The sequence below is a fragment of the Micropterus salmoides genome, unplaced genomic scaffold (assembly GCF_014851395.1).
Source record: "Micropterus salmoides isolate LMB-PRFRI ecotype aquatic unplaced genomic scaffold, ASM1485139v1 Ms_hic_scaffold_3, whole genome shotgun sequence".
NCBI lineage: Eukaryota > Metazoa > Chordata > Actinopteri > Centrarchiformes > Centrarchidae > Micropterus > Micropterus salmoides.
In genome coordinates, this window is record NW_024042261.1 from 21,992,893 (window position 1) to 22,017,464 (window position 24,572).

Sequence of the window (24,572 nt, forward strand, 5' to 3'; positions counted from 1 at the left end):
ATCAAAGCCAACCAGCTTTAAAACAAGGAGTCATTCTAATTATTCTGTTCATCTGTCGAAGTGCTGCTTGCTTCTGACTCCAAAAACAAAGTCAGTCTCCAGTCACCATAATTCAGAATATTAGCAGACATAATTTAATTTCTTCTACTGTGAATATTTGGATTTTCTGGGTCTAAACACCTGGCAAAAATTAGGCCATGAACTCATGTTCATATCATCAAAAGAGGAAATACTAAAATTTCCTTTTTCCCCCAGTGTGGGATCAACTTTATTGATCCCACACTGGGGAAATCCCCCTGTTACAGTAGCTCCAGATACACTACTATGGCTATCTTTTTGGACGCTAGTGCCCATACGGTACATAAATTTCACTACCAATATAACAGTACTTTTATCACTACCATACTTTGAGAAATATAAACATGTTTTTCTACAAAGCTCCTCTTCCCTTCACCAAATAGGCCAAAGTTCTCATGTTGTCTAAATACAAGCAGCAATACATGAACCTTGCCTAAATAAGATTAAATCTATTTCTCTTTAATCTATCGATTTTGAAGATTTTGATTTTAATTTAGGAATGATCTGCTCAAAGATTAAAATTACAAGATAACAAATCTGACCAGACATTCAGTGATGGCTGTTTTCAATACTCAGTGTATCAATCAAACATTTTTTTTGTCTTTGCGTTTGCACACTTGTTGATGTCAATGTGGATATCATATAGTCTACCGCCACTTCCTGTGTCTAACAAAGCAGCATAGAGCAGCTCACAACTGGAAAAAAATTATCTTGGACTGTGGTGAGATAGCACTGAGAAGATTTATGAAAACAAAAACAAAAGCAAAACAAATCATTAGAAAAAACATTTCTTTCTCCTTGTCAAGTTTAAGTGACAGTAGATTTTAACTGATAACTACCAGCACACGTCTTGTATAATTTCTTGTTAATGTAAAACTCTCAAGATTTTACATATTGTTAATATTTGTTTATGTTACAGTATACTATTTGGTATTGGTATCGAGACATTTCCTACCACACTTGAACGTAACACTTCACATGAAACGTGCTCTTGGCCGCGCCCCTTCATAGTAGGGCGGAGAAAAGCTGTTATTTGGCTTCTGTTGATGTCAAAAAGTTACACAAGCCCGGGATGAGGTTGTACAACAGGACGGTTTTACAACCTTAAACGAGGCTGCACGCCCACAGTCACTTGTACCGGTCACACCTGAGCTTTCATAAGAGGTCTTATTACAGATACAGATATTCAACCTATTGGGTGAATCATTTGACAGACTCGTCCACGCCGTCTCGCCTTCTGGACTAAAACCGTAAAAGAAACGCGCTTTTTTTCGTTTTTCACTAGCGTCTTTGAGTGACCATACACTATTGGGAATATACCAGTATGTTAATGTGATTGTCTCGTCGTCGCAACAACAAAAAACAAGCAACCCTCAGCTGTATGACTGTCGCAGGCTCCGCTGCTTTTATACCGCTCACATTGGGGACAATTGTAGCCTGAGAAGTGTTGATCTCCCAAACAAACCTTTCAGCCATGGAGTTGAGTTCGGTGATTTTAACGACCGGGGGCTCCTTCGGATTTTTTAGACTAGTCAACGCTGGAGCAGGAAAGCTCCCTATGCCTGAATCTGCGCGCAGGAACGCATGGAAATGGAGAAATATCTGTGTATCCTTCGTGCACAGTTTCATCACTGCGATATGGGCAGTGCTTTGGTGAGTAAAAACTGCTTTTATTCCATTTCTAATGCAGGATCTGATCGAAAAAAGATTGGTTTAGATGTAGGCCATTACCTTACGAGGATGGTTTCATAAATGCATTCTACTGGCTTTTGGCGCGGTTGTATTCAAAATGTACTTTAAATAACGTTACATACTTCATTTTGCTTTGACTTCATAGTACCTTGAATTTTGCCATAGCCTACGGCTTGGCCAGATCCTCCACCTGTCGCAGTTATTGCTTTGGGAATAGATTTAAAGATAAGATGCAACAGTTAAGACGCCTAGCCTAACGTTACTGTGTGACTGCACTGATAATTATCTCCATAAAAATAAATACTATTAAAACAGACTGGATTAATTGTACAGATATCACACTCAAATACAGTTCCACAAACTAATTATTCCCAACTAAATGCTTCATCTGAGCTTTTTTAACATTTGTCTTTTCAGCTTCTACCGTCACCCACAGATGGCTGAAGATTTGATAGAAACTCACTCTGAGTTTTCTCATGCTTTGGTGTCGTTTTCCATCGGTGAGTGGTCTGCCCGCACTTACACTTCCTGAATGGGCTGGGGGTGGAGGGACGGCTAGAGGAGGAGTGCACCCATAAGTGCTGCCACCATAAGGGAAAGTGAGGAAGTGACATTATCCATCCCAGCTACTGTCAATTTCCTACATGGTGTCAGGGTAATTTTAGGTCAAAGACTTCATGTAGTTCATGTAAAACAATTGTTATAACCAACTAATACAAGTCTAACTTGAAAAGTGCTTCTTGGTTAATCAGTTGGATAAGAAACTTTTTAAATAATGCCAATAAGTTTCTCACTGAGCTTAAATAGTGTTTAGCTATGTAAAGCCAATATATATTGTCCATAAGAACGGGGTAGACATGGTAAACTGAGCATTTGCAAATGCACAAATAATCTGTTGACATGTTGATGAATGCTGAATATTTACCATATAGTAGTTTTATGGTAAATATAAGGGTTTACCCAGGGTCAAGATATTTCAAATTTAAACCTTCTTGCTGTCTTATTTATGAATGAATGGACATTACAGCTACAGGGGTGATTTTTAGGTGTGTACTCTCCCTCTAATTTGACTCATTTACACTTTCTTGACTGAAGCTCACTTGTCCTATATGTTTTTGTTGTTTTTTTGCTGCTGAATTGCTACTTGGAATCCACTATGTGGGCTACAGTGAATGTTACCATCTACTAAACCAAATTAGAAACTCAATTTCATTAAGATTTCTCAAACCTAAGGGTTCATGCTTCTCCACATTCTTAAAATAGAATTGTAGCCCGTTTTTACTTTTTTCCATTAATCCTTAAAGTATCCTGGAGAAGCTAGTGACACGCGAGCCCTCCTTAATTCCACATATGTGTTGGATCTGCGCCGGGTAAATACAGCTCCCCGAGGATTCCCAGGATGTTTGACATTCTTTCAGGAAGTCTAGCCCTGGAAGCTGGAAAGGCAAGAAGCAATGTCAGTATGTGAAGATCAATGGGGGGCATTATTATCAGTTCCAGGCACGGTGCGAGACCCCGTACACTCATGTGACATCACCGAGACATCAACTGTGCAAAAAGTCAGTTGATTTATGCGAGCCGTCCATATCAGATGCCAGTGGTAACAGAAAGGGGAGTCATGCATCCACGCAAAAGCAAGTCGAGTGCTTCTCCCGAACCCTCCCACCAGAAATGTGGTGTGATTCTGAGGCTTCAGCAAGTTAAACGCGGAGTTTTGTGCACCACATTTGTGCATTCAGTCCACTATACCACGCTGCAAAACCTCGTAGCGACATGCCATAAATGATTCTCCACTTGTTGAATGAAGACCTTGTCCAGTGCTCAGAGCAAGATCTTGCAGAGGCACTGTGTAATACTGTTTTCATACGCCTAACACTTAACACTGCAGTTCATTCTCTGTGTTGCTATGAATAACCAATTTAAAGAAGAATTCTCTCTACCTGTGGTGAAGGATTGCAACATTTTGTTGATATAGTGTAAAGAAGTACCCATAAAGTTTACACAGATAAACAAAAAGCAACAGATGATGTTTACTTGCCGCAGTAACTTGGCAGGTATCAGATTAGGCCAGGTGTCTTATATTTAACTGGGTAATTCCATTCAGACCTGATGCTGGTATGTGTCAGCCTGAAAAGCCGGTTGTTTGACAAACTGGTTTAAGAAAGGACTCTGACCTTCATGTAAACATGCCGGTAATCTCATTGCACATCTTGAATGGAAAATGCTGATTTGATGGATTTCATTTTATCTACCTGTTTTTGTTGGTAGCCAAAGAAAAGTCAAATGGTGTTTGATTCTTTTGTTCCCAGTAGAGACATCAGCTGTACAGAGCACTTGCGACACATTGATATCATGCCCGTATTGCAGAACATAAAGGGAAATACTCCATCATCTTACATTTAATTTCTCTTTGTCACTCAGTCGTCCTTAGTTCCACCTGTATGTGTCAGACAGTACTGAATGATTCATTAGAAAAACACATGGCAAGATAAGAGATGTCAGTTAATTGGCACTTTTACTTAACAAGTGACGCAATCCATTTATGGCAAAACTTGACCGGAACTTTTTTGCTCACATGAAACAGAATGAATTGTGACGGAGACCAGATCATGCATACAAACCATTCAAATGCTCGATAGCAATCTTTTCATAATTAATTATAATGTGTCTGGTAGCAAGTATGTTTGTTTATCATGAGACACGCCCACATGTTACCACGTCAACAAAAAAGGGTCCTGGTGTCAAATTCCTAACACATTGAGGTTAATTACAGTCTCGCCAAAGCTCTGAGTTCCCTCGCAACCCAACGTCCCCATCCCCTCCACTATTTTTCCAGCTTTCTGAATAGCTGTCACCATGGATACAGCTGCTGTGTGTGTGTGTGTGTGTGTGTGTGTGTGTATGAATAGCCCCTCTCCGAGACACGTCTTGGTCGCCATCATTGTCGTCATGGAAGCAGCGCCCCCCCCCCCGACACACTTGATAGGCTCAAGGCTTTGTTGTAAAAAGAATGTGCCGTGTTTTGGTTGATTTAATGAATTCCCCAACCCAAAGATGACATTAACAGTAGTTTAATGCTGTCCATGCCCACAGGTTACTTCATCTATGACTTCTTTGACATGGTGATGAACCAGAAGTTGAGTCAGTCCTGGGAGCTTCTCTTTCATCACTTGGTGGTAGGTCTTTCAAGCATTAAAATAAGATAATTTTGTTAATGTACTCAAGGTAACTGAAATGTATCTTTTAGCAAATTCTTGCTAGCTACACATAAAGTTTGTTTGGGTTCAATGCCTTGCTCAAGGGCACTTAAGCGGAGATGGTGGGCAGTAGATGTGATATCAGTCCTCACATCTGGAATACATGAAGTCACTCCCTTCTGTTTCTGCTCAGTGGGACCTTATTTTGGAAAAATATGTACTGTAGTGTATGGTGAGTGACAACAAATTTTTTATCTATTCAGTTTAAATTGTGCCCTGAATTACACGCATGATGTTTCTCAATTTAAAAGATACGCTTGTAAGAAATGAAAGTTGCAGTTGGTTGTCTGTGAAACTGCTCAGTGAACAACATCTCTTGTCTCATACATGACGTGTCATCATGGCACGTTTTACCTCTTTCTTACAGAACGAGGGGGAAAGTATTAAAAATGATGGTGGCATTACGTTATGACAGGCGTTGGCGTCAGTAACGTTAGCTTCAGTCATTGAGGGAAAATCTTTGACATCACGCCTTCGACTTCTGGGTTTGTGGTCTTTCTAATAACACATTTTCAAAGTCTTGTACATTTTACGACAAACTGCGACAATTCAAACAGGATAGAAAAAATTGTTTTCTCTCGCCGTTGACTTATCATGCATATTTTTTCTGAAATAAGGTCTCATGGTAGTTCCCACGAAGGCAAAGGCTTTAGGCTCTCTATAGAACCTCTTGTTGGTGCCTGGTATCGAACCAGCAACCTTTGGGTTATCTGCCTTTATTACTTTCACAGTTAAAGTTAAGCTCTTGTCCAAGATTTATCTTATCTTTAAGATTTATTTTTGCCAAAGATGTTTCACCTTGACCGGTTCTGTCAGTAGAATATCTAACTTTTGAATCAGACTGCACAGACAAATCATGCACCGCATCCACAAGGCACCTGTTAGGAGCACAGACATGGGAAAGACAAAATACCCATCTTTCTTGTTTAGTTACAAAGAACAAGGGAGGGAGGAACAAAGAGACGATCATTCCAGTCTGACAGCCACCCCCCAAAACAGTCATCTTCATTACATGGTGGCCCTCAGCAGTTATTCCTGAGGGAATAACAAGTTAGATCAGTTAACCCTCCCCCATTCCTGCTTTTAAACGCTATGGGTAATAAATAGCAAAATGCCCTAAAGTGGCAATATAGAAATTCATCCTAATTGAATATTTTAACTCTGCGTTTCAGACTGTATGACCTACATCCCTGCTAAGACCCTGCAGATGTTATGTATTGCGTTCTGTGGCCAAGTTCTCATCTTGTTATTGTAGTGCAATACACCTCAAATTTGTGTTGGAAGTGTCTCTGACAGGGTTGGAGTGTATTTGTGCTGTACAGCAGCCACGATGAATGTGTGTGTGTTTGGGTGTCATTACAGGCATGTTTGATATACGAGTCATATATACTCGCACCCTGTCTTAAAAATATCACTTTAAGAGTAACATCTTGGCATTTCAAGTGGACTCTGGTAGATAATTTCTTGTACATCTATATATACAGAACAACTCCAAAATCTCAATTGGAACCCCTTTTCAGTATCTCTCCCACACAAACAGGCTGAGTGCCTTTACACCAACATTGAGGCTGACACTGGGCAAGCGTCTTTATCATCCAGCCCACGTTTCTACTGGTTTTGTTGGTCTCATCGCTGTGTGATCAGATATGGGAATTCCTTGCAACAAAAAACCCAGCATAACAACCGCCATAAAAGATGACATACAGTATTTTCAAGCAAATAATGCCAAGTTAGACAATGGTAAACATTTGTGAGAGTCACTTTTTCCATTAAGTGGTCGCTGTATAATTTCACCGACTGCAGCAAGTAAACATGTAGAGGATCTTTTAGGTAAAGGTAAATGGTAAAGCTTTGTACCATTTTTGTCAATAAAAATTGGCCCCCTTGACGGACAACCAAATGATGGTTTTGTTGTGAATGTTGGTCAAATATCACTGTCTCCACTACTCATGATGGTTCCTATTGTCTAGGAATTAACCCAGGTTTGTGAATGTAGTAGCCTCTGACATCAGGGGTCTTTTGTTTCTAAACGAGGTTAAAGAAACACCTGAGTCAATATTTGCCAGGTGAGAACCAGTGTTTCTGTGGTATAACGTCCTTCAGGATTAGTTGTGGGAACCAGCTCCAATACCACCTGGTTGTTGGTGGCAAAGGCCCAACAGAGTTTGAAGAAAATAGTTGTATTGGCCTTTCTTTCTGAAAGTCTTGTTTTTTTTTTCCTTTACTTCCTGGAAGCCTAGTGAATGGATGCTTTGGCCAGGGGCCAGCTGGCCCCAAATTGTCACTAGAGTGTGGGAGGGATGGAGACGTCTTCCTCGATCACATGGCTTTCTGCGTGTCAAGAGGGCAAACTCTTTCTCTCCTCATTTCCCCATTATACCATCATCAAGACTTTCATTCATTCTTTTCTATGATGTGTGCCACCTGATGTACCTTTCTAAAAGGCAACCCTCCTTCAACTCCTTTGCTATCTGGTCCTTATCTGGCCCCTTTCTTTTATGTTCCCCTTTCTTTATTTGTTCTTGTTCTTTTCGTGCAACTATTATAAATTAGGTTATTGTGTGAGAGATTCTTTAAGGGTTGCAAAGCAAGAGAACCAAGTCAGGGCTTGATTTGCAAACACAAGTGTACTGGTCATCTGACATCCCAAGCAGGACCAGCTGATCATATAGTCAGCAGCAGGATGTTCCTCTCTAGTTAATCTCCTCCTCATATCGGTAGCCCACTGACTCATCTTTCACCCCTTTTCTCACAATGCTAATGTAAAATCTACCTTTCCCTGGACATGTGACAATGACCTATACAAACTAAAAATATATAGATGGAGATGTGGTTGAAGAGACGAACTCCTTTTGAGGCAGATGGAGGCATTAGAACAGTACATCTTTATGTTTATGCTAACGTGCTGAAGTGCAAACCAGCAAATGTAGGCTACCATGCTGCATGTAAAGCATGTATCTGTGACTGAACACACAAGGTGAATAATATGAGTGGAAAATCTGAATGAAATGTATAGGGGGTGTGTCTTCATTGGACGTTTTTGATTATTATTGATGAGACAGACTGTGTGTTTTTATATTTATGTGTTGACTCACATGTGCTTATAGATGTAAGCCATAGAACAACCCTTTTGACTGAACGCTGTTTTAATTGTAAGGATGTTTGTAGATGTTGGTACATAATGTACGAGTGTAATGTAATTGCACATAGTAATGTTAGTATTATTTAATGGCAGTAACAATTTAATATCCAAGGTTACAGTTCCAAACTATAGAAGTGGCTCTGAGTAAAGATGCAAATTTTAAATAAAAGGTTTCTAAAACCTTTCGACCTGTCCAACCCAACTTACATCTCGCCATTCCCCTCTGCTCTTATGCTGTTTTGACCCCTACCTCCTCTTTTAGTGTTGTCCTGCTTAAAATACACATATATATCTTTTCTCGGCATCTTTATTTCTGTAATCTACAGAGAGGGTATCCTATGTTATACAAGCCTATAGTGAAGCAGCATGAGTTGCAACATGGGTTTTGTTGATCCCTGTTGTCGCAGTCCAGGAGAAATAATAAAGTCAGACATTCCATGGAAAGTCCCCCCCCCACCTTCTTATTGACTGAAGTAGAGATTACAGCTTCTTATTTCTGTCCGAGAAGCATGTGGGGCCTGCCACAGTCACTTACGCCTGATGAGGTCCTGTCCGCCATAAACTCGTGCTTACTTTGGAAAACAGGAAGTCCTGATCCTTACACCAGAAACAGGGTGCCTTCTTCTGAAATTAGACATGTATCTAGTATATCTATTGTCTAAGAAACACAACATGCAGGGGTTATTATAAAGTCACCATAAACTTGTAGCCTATATTTAACGTCGTGTTTAAGAAAGATTGGAGTTAAATTAAATGTTTGGCTTTTGCCACTGACGAACTGCAATATGTATCGTCATTCTTGCAAAAAACCCTCTACCCCATATTGAGTCGGTTTCAGCCTTGTTTGCCCATGACTTATGGAAAGAGTGAGCTTGTAATTAAAAGTATGAGCCAGAAGAGAAGGATGCCAAGCAGAGGCAGAAGGACTGATTATTTTTTCCATGAAGAACGAAAGCATGTGAATAACGGTATGTCCAATGTTCTGGCAGCATATTTTGCTGTTTACTTCTATAAATGTTTCTCATCCTTCTCTCATCAGGCAGAATCAGTTGTCTCCGTAGACAAAACAGGTTAAATCAGATCCGTTCTGTTTCCAATCAATCCCTGTTTTCTTCAAATCTGTACATGTAGGCTCTGAAATATTCTTAGTCGTGTAATATTTCATCATCACTTATATTCCAATGAGTGTTAGAGAATACTAAATGCACAAGTGGCTCTTACACACAAATGAAGAATGATAGGATTTTCTAACTCTAGGGAAGTAATTAATTTCTCAACTGCTTTCTGCTATTTCCACATTTGCAATAATCAGGTGACCGGTCACAAATACAGTGAAATATAGAACTGTTAATCGTCATCGGTTACGTTTCCTCGGCCTTGAATGACATAAATGTGTTGCACCAATCAGCTCAAACAGCTTTGACTGAAGTAACAATATGTTTTATTTGTTTATATTTTGTAAAAAATAGTTTTGATGAACAGCAGCTTACAATATGTCACAGAGGACCCAAGTTTTAGGCATTAAAGCTCGATAGAAGCCACCATAGCAGTGATTACCTCACTCTGAGCATGGATTTGGGAAATGCCTCTTATTTCACCTGAATGAAGAGCAAACGTTCTCCAGTTATTTTATAGATTTTCAAAGGTTGTTTTGGTGTCTCCAAGAACTCTTGGAGAATATTGTTTTCTGAAGACTGAAGCTGTCTGATTAAAACAGGTATTTAAACAGGTTCTCAGCAAGGATGTCTATACGATATGTCATTGTTCCTGATATCTATAAATGTTCCCTGGTTCAGCTGGTAAAAAGCTTAGCCACAGCAGGGAGCTGCCACCGTGTTCAGTTGTAGAGATGATGTTAAATGAGTGATGTTGAAGTGTGCTTGGTTACTACTGAACAGAATACCTTTGATTATTGTTAAAAAGAGGGGTTTCATCTTCACCCACCTCCTTCAGCTGGTGGATGGTGTACAATGAATTGCCAAGGAACATGTATAAGGAGTCCAGTTGATTGTCAGATTTCATTTTATCACTGACACAACATGTGTCTTGTTTGTATCCTTACAACCTGGAAAATCCTCTTAGGTGCTTTCACGCTCATATTAGCCACGTCTCAAATTCAACTTCAGTCACATTTTCCCCCACAAAGGTTCATCTCATACCAACCTCGTATATATGGAATTTGTTTTAGTTTACCAGGCATGAAAATGGATATTTGTGGGAGGTACACGAAGCTGTCTCACACAGTTAAGAGGAAATGTCACTTTTAGAAGTGGGAACATACTGTATTTGGTTGTTGGACATGTTGTCACTGGTGTGACACTAAATCAGTTGAATGCCATGTTTGTCATAGATGGATCCTGTACACCTGTTCCTGTCATTCATTCTATCACTCCATCCTTTCCTTTGCTTCAGCTACTCCTCCCACTAGCTGCTGGTTTTCTAAGGACCACGGACCAGCAGCCTAATGTGACAGCAGTGCAGGCAAAATTGAGTGGCGAGACTTGTGATCCTAAAAGCTTCATTTTGTTTGATTTCTACATTGTTGCAGATGCCCTGTTTATACAAACATATCCCAAGCTCAGCTGGTCCATTTCCTGATGGATGTACTTCCTGCAGTGGTTAATGAACATTAACAAGCATGTCGTTGAGAGTGTTAATGTCAAATACAAGAGTATAGCATGATTTGTAGTATACCCTTGTGTTGTCTTTTCATGCTAAAAACAGCAGCATATTTTATAACTGCAGTTGATTTAGTATTTAGTAGGGTATGTTTTTTCGATAGCCAGCCCACAGATATATTTACAGCCTTCCACAATATGTTTGCTCTGCCACTCCTTCTTTTTGACCAACACTTTGGAATGACTAACCACAAGGAATGAAGGTTACTTTTTAAAATCTCCAGTGTCAACATCATGTTTGCAAACCATGAGTAGCTGGCAGCCAGTGAGATGGCAGAGAGAGAAAGAGGGAGACCTATTCCAAAATAGTAATGGAAGTGTACTTGGGTTTTTTGGCGGGGAAAGATTGGGGTGTGGGTGTGTGTGTGGGTGTGTGTGTGTGTGTGTGTGTGTGTGTGTTGTGACAGTCTCATCTTTTTAGCGGGAAACCCCGGGAGGCCCCCCTCCCATTCTGTGTATATCTAGACAGGAGGACAGACATCTGGTCTGCACATGAACCTCAGACTCACAAGATAGACATACTTCCTTAGAGGGCTTCTGCAAATATGTGCACCCCCTGAAAACATTTCTGTGCTGCAGCTCCACTCCATATGTCACACACGCTGCCTTGTTCATCCCCCCACCCTTGTATGACCGCCAAACATCTCCCCCATCCCCCCTCTTCCACCAACTCTCTGTAGCCTGTACCACCCCCTTACATGACTTTAAACCAATGAGAGCCTCTGCTCTCTAGTAGTATTATATCTTGTTTTTCCCCTCATGGTGGGACTGTCTGACATTGAGGAATTTTCTTGTCCATTGTTTTTGTGGCTGAAATGGCTAACAATTCAAAGGCAACAAACAAAATCTGCAGATTGATGGATATCAACCACAGAGCCGCTGCTGTGAAGAACCAAAAAGCAGTTACTGTGAACTAATAGAAGCCTGAAAATTACTGTGAACTTTCAAGATACAATCTGTCTTCATAAGTCAGGTAGATATTTGCTGACATGATGTAATTACACAGAACCAAAGTATAAATTGAGACTCATTAAACATGCACATTACAGAGTGAGAAAGCTTGCATAATGCACGTCTATTCAAATTCTCTGTTGAGAATAATAAACACCTGTTGTGACTATGAAGACAGAAAAGAAATCTGTTAATATTGGTTTGGAATTTAAAGTTAAGAAATAGGAGGTAAGTCTTGTGGCCAATGGATTTTTTTTTTTTGGATTGTAAAACAACTGAGTGCATGTGTGGATAAACAGAAGTACAGTATTTTGGTATTCATCTAATCATAGTGCTAATCAGGGCTAAGCATTGTGAAATTCAAGTTATCAGCGTGAAGCGTAAATAAGCTGTACCGATGCAGGTGCCATCTACCCTGAACAGAGCAGGCTAGTGTGAATGAGCCTTATATTATACAGTCTTCAGCCTGCAGGTAGACAGCAGAAATGAGCCGTAGTGTTACACACTCATACCAGGCTTTCCAAAGAGGGTGGAAAAGCGGAGTGCCCTAAAAAAAGATGTGGCATTTGTCTGCAGTTGGCATAACAACCAGGAATGCTGTCTATCCATCCATAAGCGTGTTTAGAAGACAGAGGGAGTTGACACTGTGTAAGTTACTTGTCATTGCTGAAGAGCAAGGTGGGGCAATGTAGGAACTGTGCGTGTGTTCACCCTAAGTGTGCCACACCTATCAGCCAAACGCTAAAGCGTAAAAAAGATAAAGAACACACATGGCTGAGATCCGGCTGCAGAGGGAATACCAGAGTACTTGCGTATGAATCCAAAAGCAGTGTGGGCGGGCACGCAAGCATGTGAGAGTCTAGCATAGGAACAACCTCACATTGAACATCTGTAACAAGTGGAGTTAACCATTTCAGTCACTGTCAGGGATTTCTTTTGTTTTGCACATCTCTCAGAATTCCTGGCAACATTTTGTATATTGAATGCTATAATTTCTAAAAAGATTGGTACTGTAAATATATAGCTGGATCCAGCGGCTGGTTCGCTTAGCATAGCTAAAACATGGGAAAACAGCTAGCCTAGTCCACTAATTAACACTTTACATTTCATTTGTTTGATTGGATAAACTGTACATAAAGATGGACCACATAACAGCTCTCGATCGCCCCTGTTGGGTGGTACAGGTACACCCCGCTCCTTTCATGTTAGCGGATGGGGGTAGTAGGTAGTTCTTATCACGCTGATGTATGTTCAAGTGTTCATTATTTTAATTAGTTAATTTACGCTATAACAAGGGGATTTCACGTCATGATTGAAAGTAGAGCTAGGCTATAAAACAATGGTAGTTATTGTGATATTGTTTTCCTTAAAAAACAATATAACAAATGTTTGATTTAATTTATTTGAATCATGATCATGAATCTATTAAGATATTTATTTTAGGTTGAGGAAAAGGGGCTGGGAAAAAAAGATTTTGTACTTAATTTTTGTGAATGTTCTATCTCAGATTATTTAATAATAGTTTTCCACTATTTGGCCCGGGTGAATAGGCGGGACCTCGACACCGTGGCTCCAATGCTGAAAGTGGAATATCATCAGATCTCTAGAGCTTTCTGGTGCATCCTGGTGGCAAAGAGCATTAAGAAGCACTTGAACAGCTATCATTGGCTTTTATCTTTCCTTGGCCACTCTGAGAACTGAGGTAATGGCTGAGACATACACTACACTCGAGTCAATGCAAACCACCGCTCCTCCCTTCACACCCAGTGCCTAAATACCTCATGTGACCACAACACACCTATTAACGGTCATAGAGCCTCACCCTACTGTCCCATGTGAAGATGAGGGAAAAGACTTATTCTCTCAGGCTGTAGTTGAAATAGCACACATACACTTACAAATAAAGAACTCATGCAATGCTAATTAATAATATTTGCCCTAACTAATTGTGTATGGGCGCGTTCGGTGAATGTCTGACCAGATGTTTTTGATGCGCTGACGTGGCCTGTTGTGCTGCTGTCAGCTGACTGGCGTTAACACGGGTCGCATGATAATAGTTATGATCACCGTGTGTGTGTGTGTGTGCGTGTGTGTGTGTGTGTGTGTGTGTGTGTGTGTTTAGGAAACATATACGTATTATGGTGCGTTTATATTGCGCTATAACACTAGCACAGAGAATAATGCATATGCATGTGTGTATGTATCAGGGCAGACATTTAGTGCAGGAAATAATCGATAAATTAATATACACCTATTATCTTTGAATGTAAACCCAAATGTAAATAGTGTGCCACCGTTTGTGTCCCAGATAGTCATAGGTGCATCTGCGAAGCGTGCGTCACTTGTGGTATGTGGTAGGTATGGTGGTTAGTCATTTAGGCTAGATTGCCTATAGATTAGGTCTGACATTTGTGGTATCTTTTGAAGGCTGTATTTTAGGGCAAAGAAGTGAAGATTCATTATTTTCCCAACACAACTTGATCTCTGTTACATGTACTTAGACAGGTAAAGAAACAAGAGGGCATACTGTTTTTTGCAAATATTACATAATAATAAAAGAAGAAAATAAAACCTAACTAGTTTTGTGTCCATACTTGGGCAAACCTCCATCAGACAATAACAGAGGTATGGAAACAGCCTTCTTATACTTTAAAGGCCAGTGTCAAATCCTGTGGTGTAGTTTGCCTTTATGGAGAGCGAGCTTCTGCTGTTATTGAAAGAAAATTGTCCTAGAAATACCACACGCCTCACCTCATTCACACTATGGACACCTCACAACACACCTTACAGACTGGGATTTAGTATTTAACTACAGTTTAACTATAGTGTAGCTTTATTTATAATGTGCATTTTTTGTATATAGGGTGTATTTTTTTATTTTTTTTATTCTGCCTTTTAATTCTGCTTTTCTTTGCTTGTGTTTTTAGTTTAAAGCTGACTCAGTGAGGTACACACAAAAATTCCAACATACCTGTAAAAAAAACAAACTAAACTCTATATATCTTTGTGGTTTGCTTTTTCTAATGTTTAAATTGGTTCAGAAAAGCTGTTGGATTTTTTTCTTCATACGCTTCCTGACACACTCACATACAGTCACAAGTTAAAGTAGGTTTATATGTTTGTTCACCCAGCTGTTCAAAGCACATCAGTTAACACCCTGACCTTTAACCTGCTGCCCTGAAACTCTGGAGAGGCAGCATGTTTTTTTATAATAGAGCTCAGTTGTGTGTGCACACTGAAAACTGGTGTAGACGGAGCTTAATGACCTAACCACCTTCTCACATGGTTTCATTATCATTCAGTGATCACTCTGTGTATTGTAATAAACATGCTGCGCTTAAAATTCTCCTCCGACTGAGCAAGCCAGCAAATTTTCGGCTGGAGGCAGGAAAACTGGTTTGACATGGAAATCCTTTATCATCTTTTGTGACTGCTTTGACTATTGTAACAAAAGTGTGTGACAAGAAGTAGACACAAGGCGGGTTTTATTTTAAATAAGAAATGCTAGTTATGAAAGGATAAGCATGGAGCGTGAATGCAGAATACAGAAGTGTAAGAAGAGTATAGATGTGTGAGAAGTGTGTGTGGGTGTTGGGGTCAGGAAAAATGTCAAACACACCAAAACCTGCAAATGCAAAGCCTCGGGTTGAGAGAGGGAGGCCGAGAGCAGGACTGGCCTGGTAGCGGTGTAACAGGTGCTACCAGTATGAAAGATCCAGTCGTGGCCTGTACTTACTTATTGTGAAAAACCATACATTTGCAACAGACTTTCCTAAAGTCTCTACATAACACTTAAACGAGCAAGTAATGGCAAACATCATACTTGGAAAAGCAGAGAAGGTGCTGTTAACTTTGACAGCCATGTTGCCTCTCAAATGTTAGCTTTTTTTTTTGCAATCAAGTTTAGGGCTAAACTTATTTTATTACAGCTTTATCTAGCCCTGGGACTCCTGTCCACTTGTCCAAAGCACAAATATTTATCAATACCTGCCGTATTGACACAGACCTTCTAATCATTTGAACTTCACCCCACTTTTGCTAGACGTCACGGTCAGGTTTTATCAGCTTTCAACATATTCCTTTCACTATTTATAGTACTACCATCTTTGCACCAATCTTTCCCCCCTGAAAGTGGGACGAGGCGGTCTCTCACCAGGGTGCAGAAGACATCTAATTGAGCCCACAGGGAGAAAATGCAGAGAACAAACACCGGCACCGCCTTGTTTTTCAGCACTTTGCTTGGATTTCATACAGGTGGCAATAACAGTAGGTTAATGTATATAAGTGTAGTCCAAAGGTTAAATGATACTCCTTCAGCCTACCACCCACCTCAGTCCCCTCACCACAAATGTGCGCTGTTTGTACTAATGTAGGTTGTTGAGCTTATCTGTACCATGCTGTATGAGACTATTTTCCAATTCTAATTTAGAGTTAATTCTTGGAAACAGCACTTGGCAAAACTATCTCACCACAAGGTCCTTTAGGAGATGTTTGGAGCTATAAATTGTAGGTGCTGTGAACTACATCAGATTAAATTAATTTGTAGTGCCATCACTACATTTGTATAAATATTCTGCCATCTTGGTTGAGGCCCACTGGCATCCATGTCTGACGTGACAGATGTCACTCATATGTGTTTGTATGTCTCCATTAGTGTTTCTGAGCTGGGCTGCTGTATGTGAAAGCCAAGCCTCAGCAGAGGAAAATCCACATAATGCTGAATCACTCTAATCATCTGATAGATCCATGCTCTGGTTGGGGGATTACTGTGGTACCCTCTCAGCTCTGGGTGCTGGCAGCAGAGTGGGAGTTGGCCCCCTGTCCTTGGATGACTAGCAGGCCCCACCCACACTCCAACCAGGAAGAGTTTTGGCCAGCTGGTATCTGGTTGGCTTCTGAGCCACATGGGGTCTTTGTCACCCGATGATGACCTGGTATGGTGAGATCAAGTGTCTCCTCTCCAGACTGGGATGGTGCGCACATTATGGTGCTTTTGTCCACCTAACTTTTTTTTAAGGTTCATCTGTTGTAAATTCGTTGGTAGCTTTTAGAAGGTAAAGTATTACTGAGGTGAAGGTGTTTGTGATATATGGCTCCAACTTTATTGTGAGTTATAGTGTCTTTGTGGCCCTGTTACCTGCTGTGCTATCTATGTTTATACAAAGATAAGGCAACCAAGGACTGTCATTGGCAGATAGAAGACCATAGTAAAAAAGATTACCACCATAAAACTACATTTATGTGCAGGATGAACATTTTTAAATTAAGAAACCTCAAGAGGTATCTCCATATAGTGTCTCTATGTAAAGGTGCCGATATTATTAGACTTCCTTTACAACATAAAGAAGTAATACTTTGTCTTTGACTCTTATCTTATTTTACAAGGGTTTGTTTTGACCTTCACAGTCCCATATTCTATCGTGTTTTATCTTCCCAGATCAGATTAGACTTGAGATGAGCCACGCTAAAGACCACTGGCTAATGTGGGTAATGCTGTGGCCTTGGTCTGTGTGGGTACTTATACAGGTTAATCCGAGTGTATAGTCTTGTTTTTGAGCGTCCAGGGTAACAGATAAAGGCCCTAAGAGTTGTTGGTATCTTTGCTTTGGATTTGAACCAACATGGACATTTTATTTTACTATGTGCTGTGCTTGTAAAGTGCTGTGAAGTGAGAATACTTTCAAAAATAGGCAAAAATTAAATTAAATTAGTATTTGGTGTTACCAACCTCTGCCTAAAACTTGCTAGGAACCTCCACCCTGCTTCACCGTTGCCTGCAGACAATCATTCTTGTACCGCTCACTAGAATCAAACTGCCTTCTGCTAAAGCCAAATATTTAAAATTTTGTCTTAGAAGAAGGTATGCTGGACTGTTGTTTTCTGCACCCCAGTTCCGGTGTTTTTTTGTATAGTTGAGTCGCTTGGCTTTGTTTCAATGTCAGAAGTCTGAATTTTTGGTCTTCCATGAAGGTCACTTCTGACCAGACTTCTCCGGACTATAGATGGGTGTACCAGGGTTCCACTGTTTTCTGCTGATGGCACTGCTGGACATCTTCCGATTACGAAGGGAAGTAAGCATAATGTGTCTTTCATCTGCTGCAGTAATTTTCTTTGGCCAACTACTAACCACTAACCGTGGGCTGTAAGTTACCTTCAACCTACGTCTCGCATAGCCAAACTCCACAGCACTAAACTTGACAAGATCTTGGGGCATCTCTACTTCTTCATCCTCTCATGTTGGACTGAGGGAAGACTGGACTCTACAGTGACTCACTATTGTCTGCGTTGTTACAACACAGGAAGGGCCGGGGCTAGCTGGCCAACTTAGCATGCTAACTTCAGTAGATATCCCTGTAATAAAATTTATAGAGATCTTTGACAACGTGAGAACTGTTACTTATTCACATTCTGTTGATTATGTTAGGTAATTTCTTGAATGCTTTAAACTAAATTTCTGACCAGATCTCACATGTTCATCCTTTAAAGCCACTGAGTTGCTGAACAAAGATGTGAGTGAGTGACTGATGAAATGATCACAAAACAGGTCAGCTAGATATTGGTTACCACTTTTTCTTTATTTTGTTGTTGCATGCCTTAGTGACTTCGATAGCGAAGCACCTTCGATCGAAGGTGTCACGACAAACCTTGTTTATCCAGATGTTTTCAGACACAGACACCTGTTCTGCCACAGAGGAATGTCACAGGAGAACGACACTACAGTATAACCTCACATATCTGTGTGTGTGTGTGTGTGTGTGTGTGTGTGTGTGTGTGTGTGTGTGTGTGTGTGTGTGTGTGTGTGTGTGTGTGTGTGTGTGTGTGTGTGTGTGTGTGTGTGTGTGTGTGTGTGTGTGTGTGTGTGTGTGGCTTTGTTTTGTACTGATAAGCCCAGTCTCCTGTTGACATGACTGTTTTCCTTTCCAATATGCTGACTTTGACGGGGTTGGCTGTTTGCGTTGCTAAATACTGTGCTTGTACTGTCGTCATTGTTCATTGACATTGTTCATCATTGCTGTCATTATAACCTGACAACAGGTGACGGCTTTGTTTTGAGGTGTGTGTGTGTGTGTGTGTGTGAGAGGGCTAATCCTCAAGTCACTGTTTTTGTTGTGCAGCTGCAGAATTTACAGTGAACTAATGTTTTTTTTCCTCAGTTAATAGTGGGGCCTGAGGATAGCGAAGTCTGTCCAGATTAAGATATTTCAACAGCTACTGGCTAGATTGCCATTAAAATCAAAGTTTCCTCTTGACTAACACTTTAGTACAGGACAGGATATTTTGAAAATGAATAGCCAGACTTGACTTGTAACTTAACCATTTTGATGACATCTGAAACTGTAGATAGTTTCTGGAGCAAGGGGAAGCAGTGCCGTTATAATGCTCTTAATAAGAAATGCTGCCAGGACTTAACCAATTACAACTATGAGAACATGTGAAATGAAATGTGTCCAGTGAGGAAACTTTTTGTCCATCCATTACTGTGGATACATAATGCAAGGGCCAGTTAGGGATCGTGTGCTGCTGACTGTCCTCACATGTCCTGTTGCTTAACCTACTACAGCGGTCACATAAGAGTTTACTGCGTTAAAGAGCACATCCGGTGACCTCATACGAAACACTCATGCACAAACACAAGGTGCTCCTCCAACTGAGCCATGACTGTTGGTAAAGGTCATTCTCTCACCCAGTCACCCACAGTGTATCCCATGACCTGTGTTAACTAACTGAGGGCACAACCTGCTTTGGACTGCTCTCTACATGTCCATGCTCTTTCACTGTCTCCCCCTTCACTGCCACCCATCCACTCTTGATTTATTAACATGGCAGCTTAGGGTGGTAACAGGTCTGAAACTAAAGTACAATCTGTTTGAACACAGTTTGTCCTCCTGCTACACTTTGAGTGTGCTCTGAGTGTGAATGAAGCTGGTGAATGTGGTGGTGCGAGTGGGTGCCAGCTCCTGTGGAGAGCTGGCCGAACAGCGCGTTTTGGTGTAAACTCTTTTCTGTCATCTGGATTTTACACCTGCAATACAGCTGCTAAGAGTGTTTTAAACAGCAGCTTACACCTCTGTCACAACATATCAGATACTGTATGTAATCCTTTCCTCTGACTCTCCAGTGTAATGTAAGCAGGCAGCATTGGTTGAGATGCCTGTCTTTAGTGTGTTTTCAGACTGGTCTTCAGGGATGTGGCTGCCATCTTGTGGAGATTTTCTATTAGTTACTGCACAAACTTTCACATATGTGCCGCTCAGCAGGAATTAGTCATGGTAGAGGTGTCTTCTCTTCCACATCGTCATTCAGTAAGATAATGCCAAGGAAAGAGGGTGAAAATAGGGAAATTGATAAAATCTTTGACCACTACTTTAACTCAATTTAAAGCAATCTCCATTATTTAAAGATATTGAATAATTAGGGATAAGGACTGAACAATTAATTGAAAACTTATCAAAATCGCAATAACGCATACTGCAATGTTTCAATCACAGGACAATGTTTGTTAAAAGCAAAATGTGTGTCAGAATACCATTTTAAATTAAATATTGTCATGCGGCAGAGATGTCCTGGCCTGCAAATCATATTCTACAAACTTAAGGAAACACCTTTTGTTTGGTACAAATCCTTGCAAAAATCACACCGTAATGTTTTTCAATAAAATAAAGATAATTATGTAAAAACGATAATTCCCTCCAATATCGCAAATCATATTGCAATTGCTATTGTGTCAGCTATTACTATCGTTTGTCACAAAATCCACTTTTCAAACTAGCAAATACTATGGTCTTTTAAAAACAATACTTAAAGATGGACACGTCTTACACATAGACTGTATATAAAAAGGTCTTACATCATAAACTGCTGGAAACTATTCGTTCATATTTGTCAGCTTCGAAACACCACAGCGGCGCATATGGAGGTACAGGTGATAGTTTAACCCTCCAGTCTCTTCAGGATCTAAGATCTATCATTATTAGGGGTTAACTATGCTGCACATTACGCATTGAAATGATTGCCTTTGTATACTCTACCACATCCATTGTAACCTAACTTCTCCTCTTTCTCACTGTCCCCCTGTAGGTGATCACCTGTTTCGGCCTCTCGGTGCTGTCCTGCCGCTATGTGGGGTTTGCCGTGGTGGCCCTGTTGGTGGAGATAAACTCTGTGTTCCTCCACCTCAGGCAAACCCTGCGTATGGCCAACATTGCCACAGGCACCCTGTACCGGGTCAACAGCATGATCAACCTGGGCACATACGTGGTGTTCCGCATCAACACGCTGGCCTGGATGACCCGCTGGCTGGTGCTCAACAGGGACAAGGTGCCCCTCCTGGCCTACACGCTGGGCAGTGTGGGTATGGCCATCATGACGGCCATGAACATTGTTCTGTTTTATCGGCTCCTCAGGAGCGATTTTTTGAAGAGCAGCACCCGGGAGACCAAGAAAGAGAAGGAGATGGATTAGAGATGGATTAGATTCATAAACATGCCCGTTACTGTTAACACAGAGATTTGGTACCGTTTTGCTTGTGTGTGTGTGTGTGTGATATTCTCAAAGAGAGATCCTTCTATCTCTCATACATTCATACAAACTGTAATCATTTGACTTCACTTCAAACACAGATCACACACAGCCATTATGTTAAAAAGCTACATTTAGTTGTAGTTTTAATTTTAGGCTTCTGTATCTGTGTGTGTGGTACAGTCATCTTCAAGTGCCACTAGTGGCTCACTAATGGTACAAGGAGGATTCTTCATATCAACAAGGTAAATGCCTTACTGTCCCACAGGGACAGGGCACTTTCTTAAGATAAACCCACCAACTGTCATATTATATCAATAGAAAACATGGAACTAGTATAAAATATCTTTAGTTATATCATAAGAATAGCCTTATTGTTTATATATAAAATATTTTTTTGTTTTAACTTACTGTCGTGGGTTATTCAAAATAACCTTTTTTACAACTGAGTAAAATCTCTTTTTTCACCAAATCTCCTCAACTAAAAAACACCTGCTACCTCAGAAAGCTTGGTATCAATTAGTTGCCTCTTTCTAACACAAGCTTTGCTCTCAAAGTTTGGCAGGTTCTTTGATATTAAAGAAGAAAAACATAAACACAAAATATGTATATTTAAAGATTACATTTGTTTGTAGAGTAAGGCTGTCCTGGTAATCCCAACCCTGACTTGGGGAGAGAATAGGTTGAAGAATAACTACTAAATACTTTCAAGTGGCATTTAAATAAAACGGATCAGATTTTACTTTGATGACCTAAAACAGCAAATTTGGTTGTTGGTTGTCGACATTTTATGCCTTGCTTAACTTTATTATAACATTTAGGAACAATTATTCATACAAGCGTGAACAAATTGGCAGGTTTAACATTCCTTATAATTATAATAAAACCAAATTGAGTAGATTCTGACTTCAGTGGCTCATGGATAAATAACAATAGCAAAAGAGAGAGAGGTTGCTGTATTTGTGAGTTCACTTGAAGTCTGTAAAATGACACAAAAACAAGATAAGCTTAACAACAACAGATATTGCTGCAGTGCAAACTGAAATGATTGTAAGTGTTCCTTTAGTGGTCTGTGATGGTGTATAGTCTGCAGTAGGAGCTTTCAGACAGGCAGAAGTTGTTGTTCTTCATTTGGCCAATGGAGGGCAGCACACTTCTCAGCATCACCCCAGCGATATCAATGCACACCACAACACCAGAGGTGTCTTTACTTCGTAACCTCTTTCTGTATCTGTGCTTCCTGCCTTAAATTCGAAGTTGTCAATAAGCTTAAATAGATGCAGAGAAATTCCAGAGGTTGGTGTTGGAACAAGCGTGTCTTAGATGTGTGAATACAGCAAACTGATTACACATGGCTGCCTACTCTTACTGCTCACATCACAGCATTATGGTCTTTAAATGGCATGGAAACATGTTATGCCATTTATGTTTTGTGTTTTTGCTTTTTTTATGTATATTAATTGTTTGGGAGATTAAATTGTGTATATTTGTAATTTATTTGTAATAAAAAAGAAGTGTGGTGGTTGTGGTGTAAAGATAAGGTGAACACAGCGTTCAGTGAATCTCCCCCTTGTGAAAAACACTTAATACTTAAACCAGGCTGTCCAGCGATATTACGAACAAAGCCACGTATTCAGTGAACAGACTAGAACATACTGTACTTGGTTGGAGGTGGAAGGAAACATGCAATGTAGCAGAGTAAGTGACAAACACCGTCCACAAATGTAACTCTTTGAGACATCACTGCGCTGAAGAAACAGCACTGTTTGGGAGAAAGACAGGAAGGTTTAGATTATTGTTGTTGTGGCTGATTGTCGTTTGAGTAACTCCCTTTTTTGAATTGTTATTGTGAATTTGAATTTGAGTAGGACAGCTTAACTTTGTGGTTGTAGTGAAGACAGCTGGTGACAATTGAAGTTCTTTCTAACAAGCAAGCTTCTATTTGTGAATATGATGTACAGTATAAGGCGGTAATGTTATTGGAATTGTTCATGTATGATGCCAGATTTGTTCATCATGTTGCTGTGTGCTTTTAGGAATTGTGATAAAACATATTAGCCAGGTGAGATGTCCCTTCTTATCAGTGTCGTAATGAGTCTGAGGGACCTTTGGCAAAAAAACACTGTATCATGCAGAGAGCAGGCATGCTAGGGTTTTCTAGTTGTAGGTAGTGGACACAAGGAAAACTATTTCCGGATGTAACTGCAGAGAAAGTGGCAGCAGTTATGATCTCGTATTGCCTCACTGCCTCGTATTCCTCATCGTACACAATAAATGTGGTGGTCCACAGCATTAGCTCCATTATTAAAGAAAATACCAGTCTTCTTAACCGCAACCAGCAAATACTACCAGTTTTAATTCCCTGTTTACTCACATTTATTTTTCTGGTGAATTATGGAGCTCTGTTAATTATTAAAAAATGGAATTCATAACAGTGAAGACTGTTGACACTGTGCAGCTTGTCAAGGACTTCACAAAGAGGAAAATACATGGAATACTGAAGCCACGGAGACCAACTGAGGTTGTGAGAAAACATCTGCTTTCCCGGAGCATCAAACTGTCGCGTTTCACAGAATTCTGTCTTGTAAGCATAAATATGACCGTTTTAATTTTTTCATATTTTGTCAGAGATTGTTTTATAATTAAAATTCCAAGGCATATGTTTAACATTATTTGTTTTAATGTGAAAATAAAGATCAATGGAAAAAAATGGTGTGTGTCTGACAGCTGAAGTTACTGCAGATTTTGGGATTAATATGTAAAATAAGCAGCCCATAGAGTACTTGGTTCACTGAGGTCAAGGTCTAGATACAATAATACGTATTAATACTACATGGCGGTGGTGAGAAGAAGCAATTCTGCAATGTAATGAATTCATACAATCAAAATGTGATTGAAGTAAGAGCCAACGTGTTAGGCCATATTAAAAATGATAAAGTACTCATGCAGGTTTAATGACCCCTGTCAGAGTTACAACATATGCCTCAATGTAGTAGAGTAGAAGTGTAAAGTAGCATAAGTAGGAAAGTACAGTACTTGAGGAAATATACTTTATGTACAACAGTTGCTACCTATGTCACCAGCTTTGAGCATTTGCTGCCTAGTGTGACACTTAGATTGTTCTATTTGTATCTCATAACACAGTTAGCTACATCTACTTCAATACCACAGAAAGCATAGTATTTATCTCTTTGGGCAAACCTGTGCAAGCTTCAGCACTGTTAACTCACATTTTTATTAAATCATCCAAAACAA

At 40.1% G+C, this 24,572-nt stretch overlaps 1 protein-coding gene across 1 annotated transcript; it reads left to right on the forward strand.

The window, feature by feature from the left end:
* Window positions 1-1,126: 1,126 nt before the first annotated feature.
* Window positions 1,127-22,863, forward strand: tlcd2 (TLC domain containing 2). Its single transcript, XM_038693065.1, has 4 exons — window positions 1,127-1,731; window positions 2,188-2,270; window positions 4,864-4,946; window positions 20,877-22,863. Exons 1-4 carry the CDS (start codon window positions 1,553-1,555, stop codon window positions 21,258-21,260), a joined length of 729 nt encoding a protein of 242 aa, XP_038548993.1. The 5' UTR covers window positions 1,127-1,552; the 3' UTR covers window positions 21,261-22,863.
* The last annotated feature ends 1,709 nt before the right edge of the window (window positions 22,864-24,572 follow it).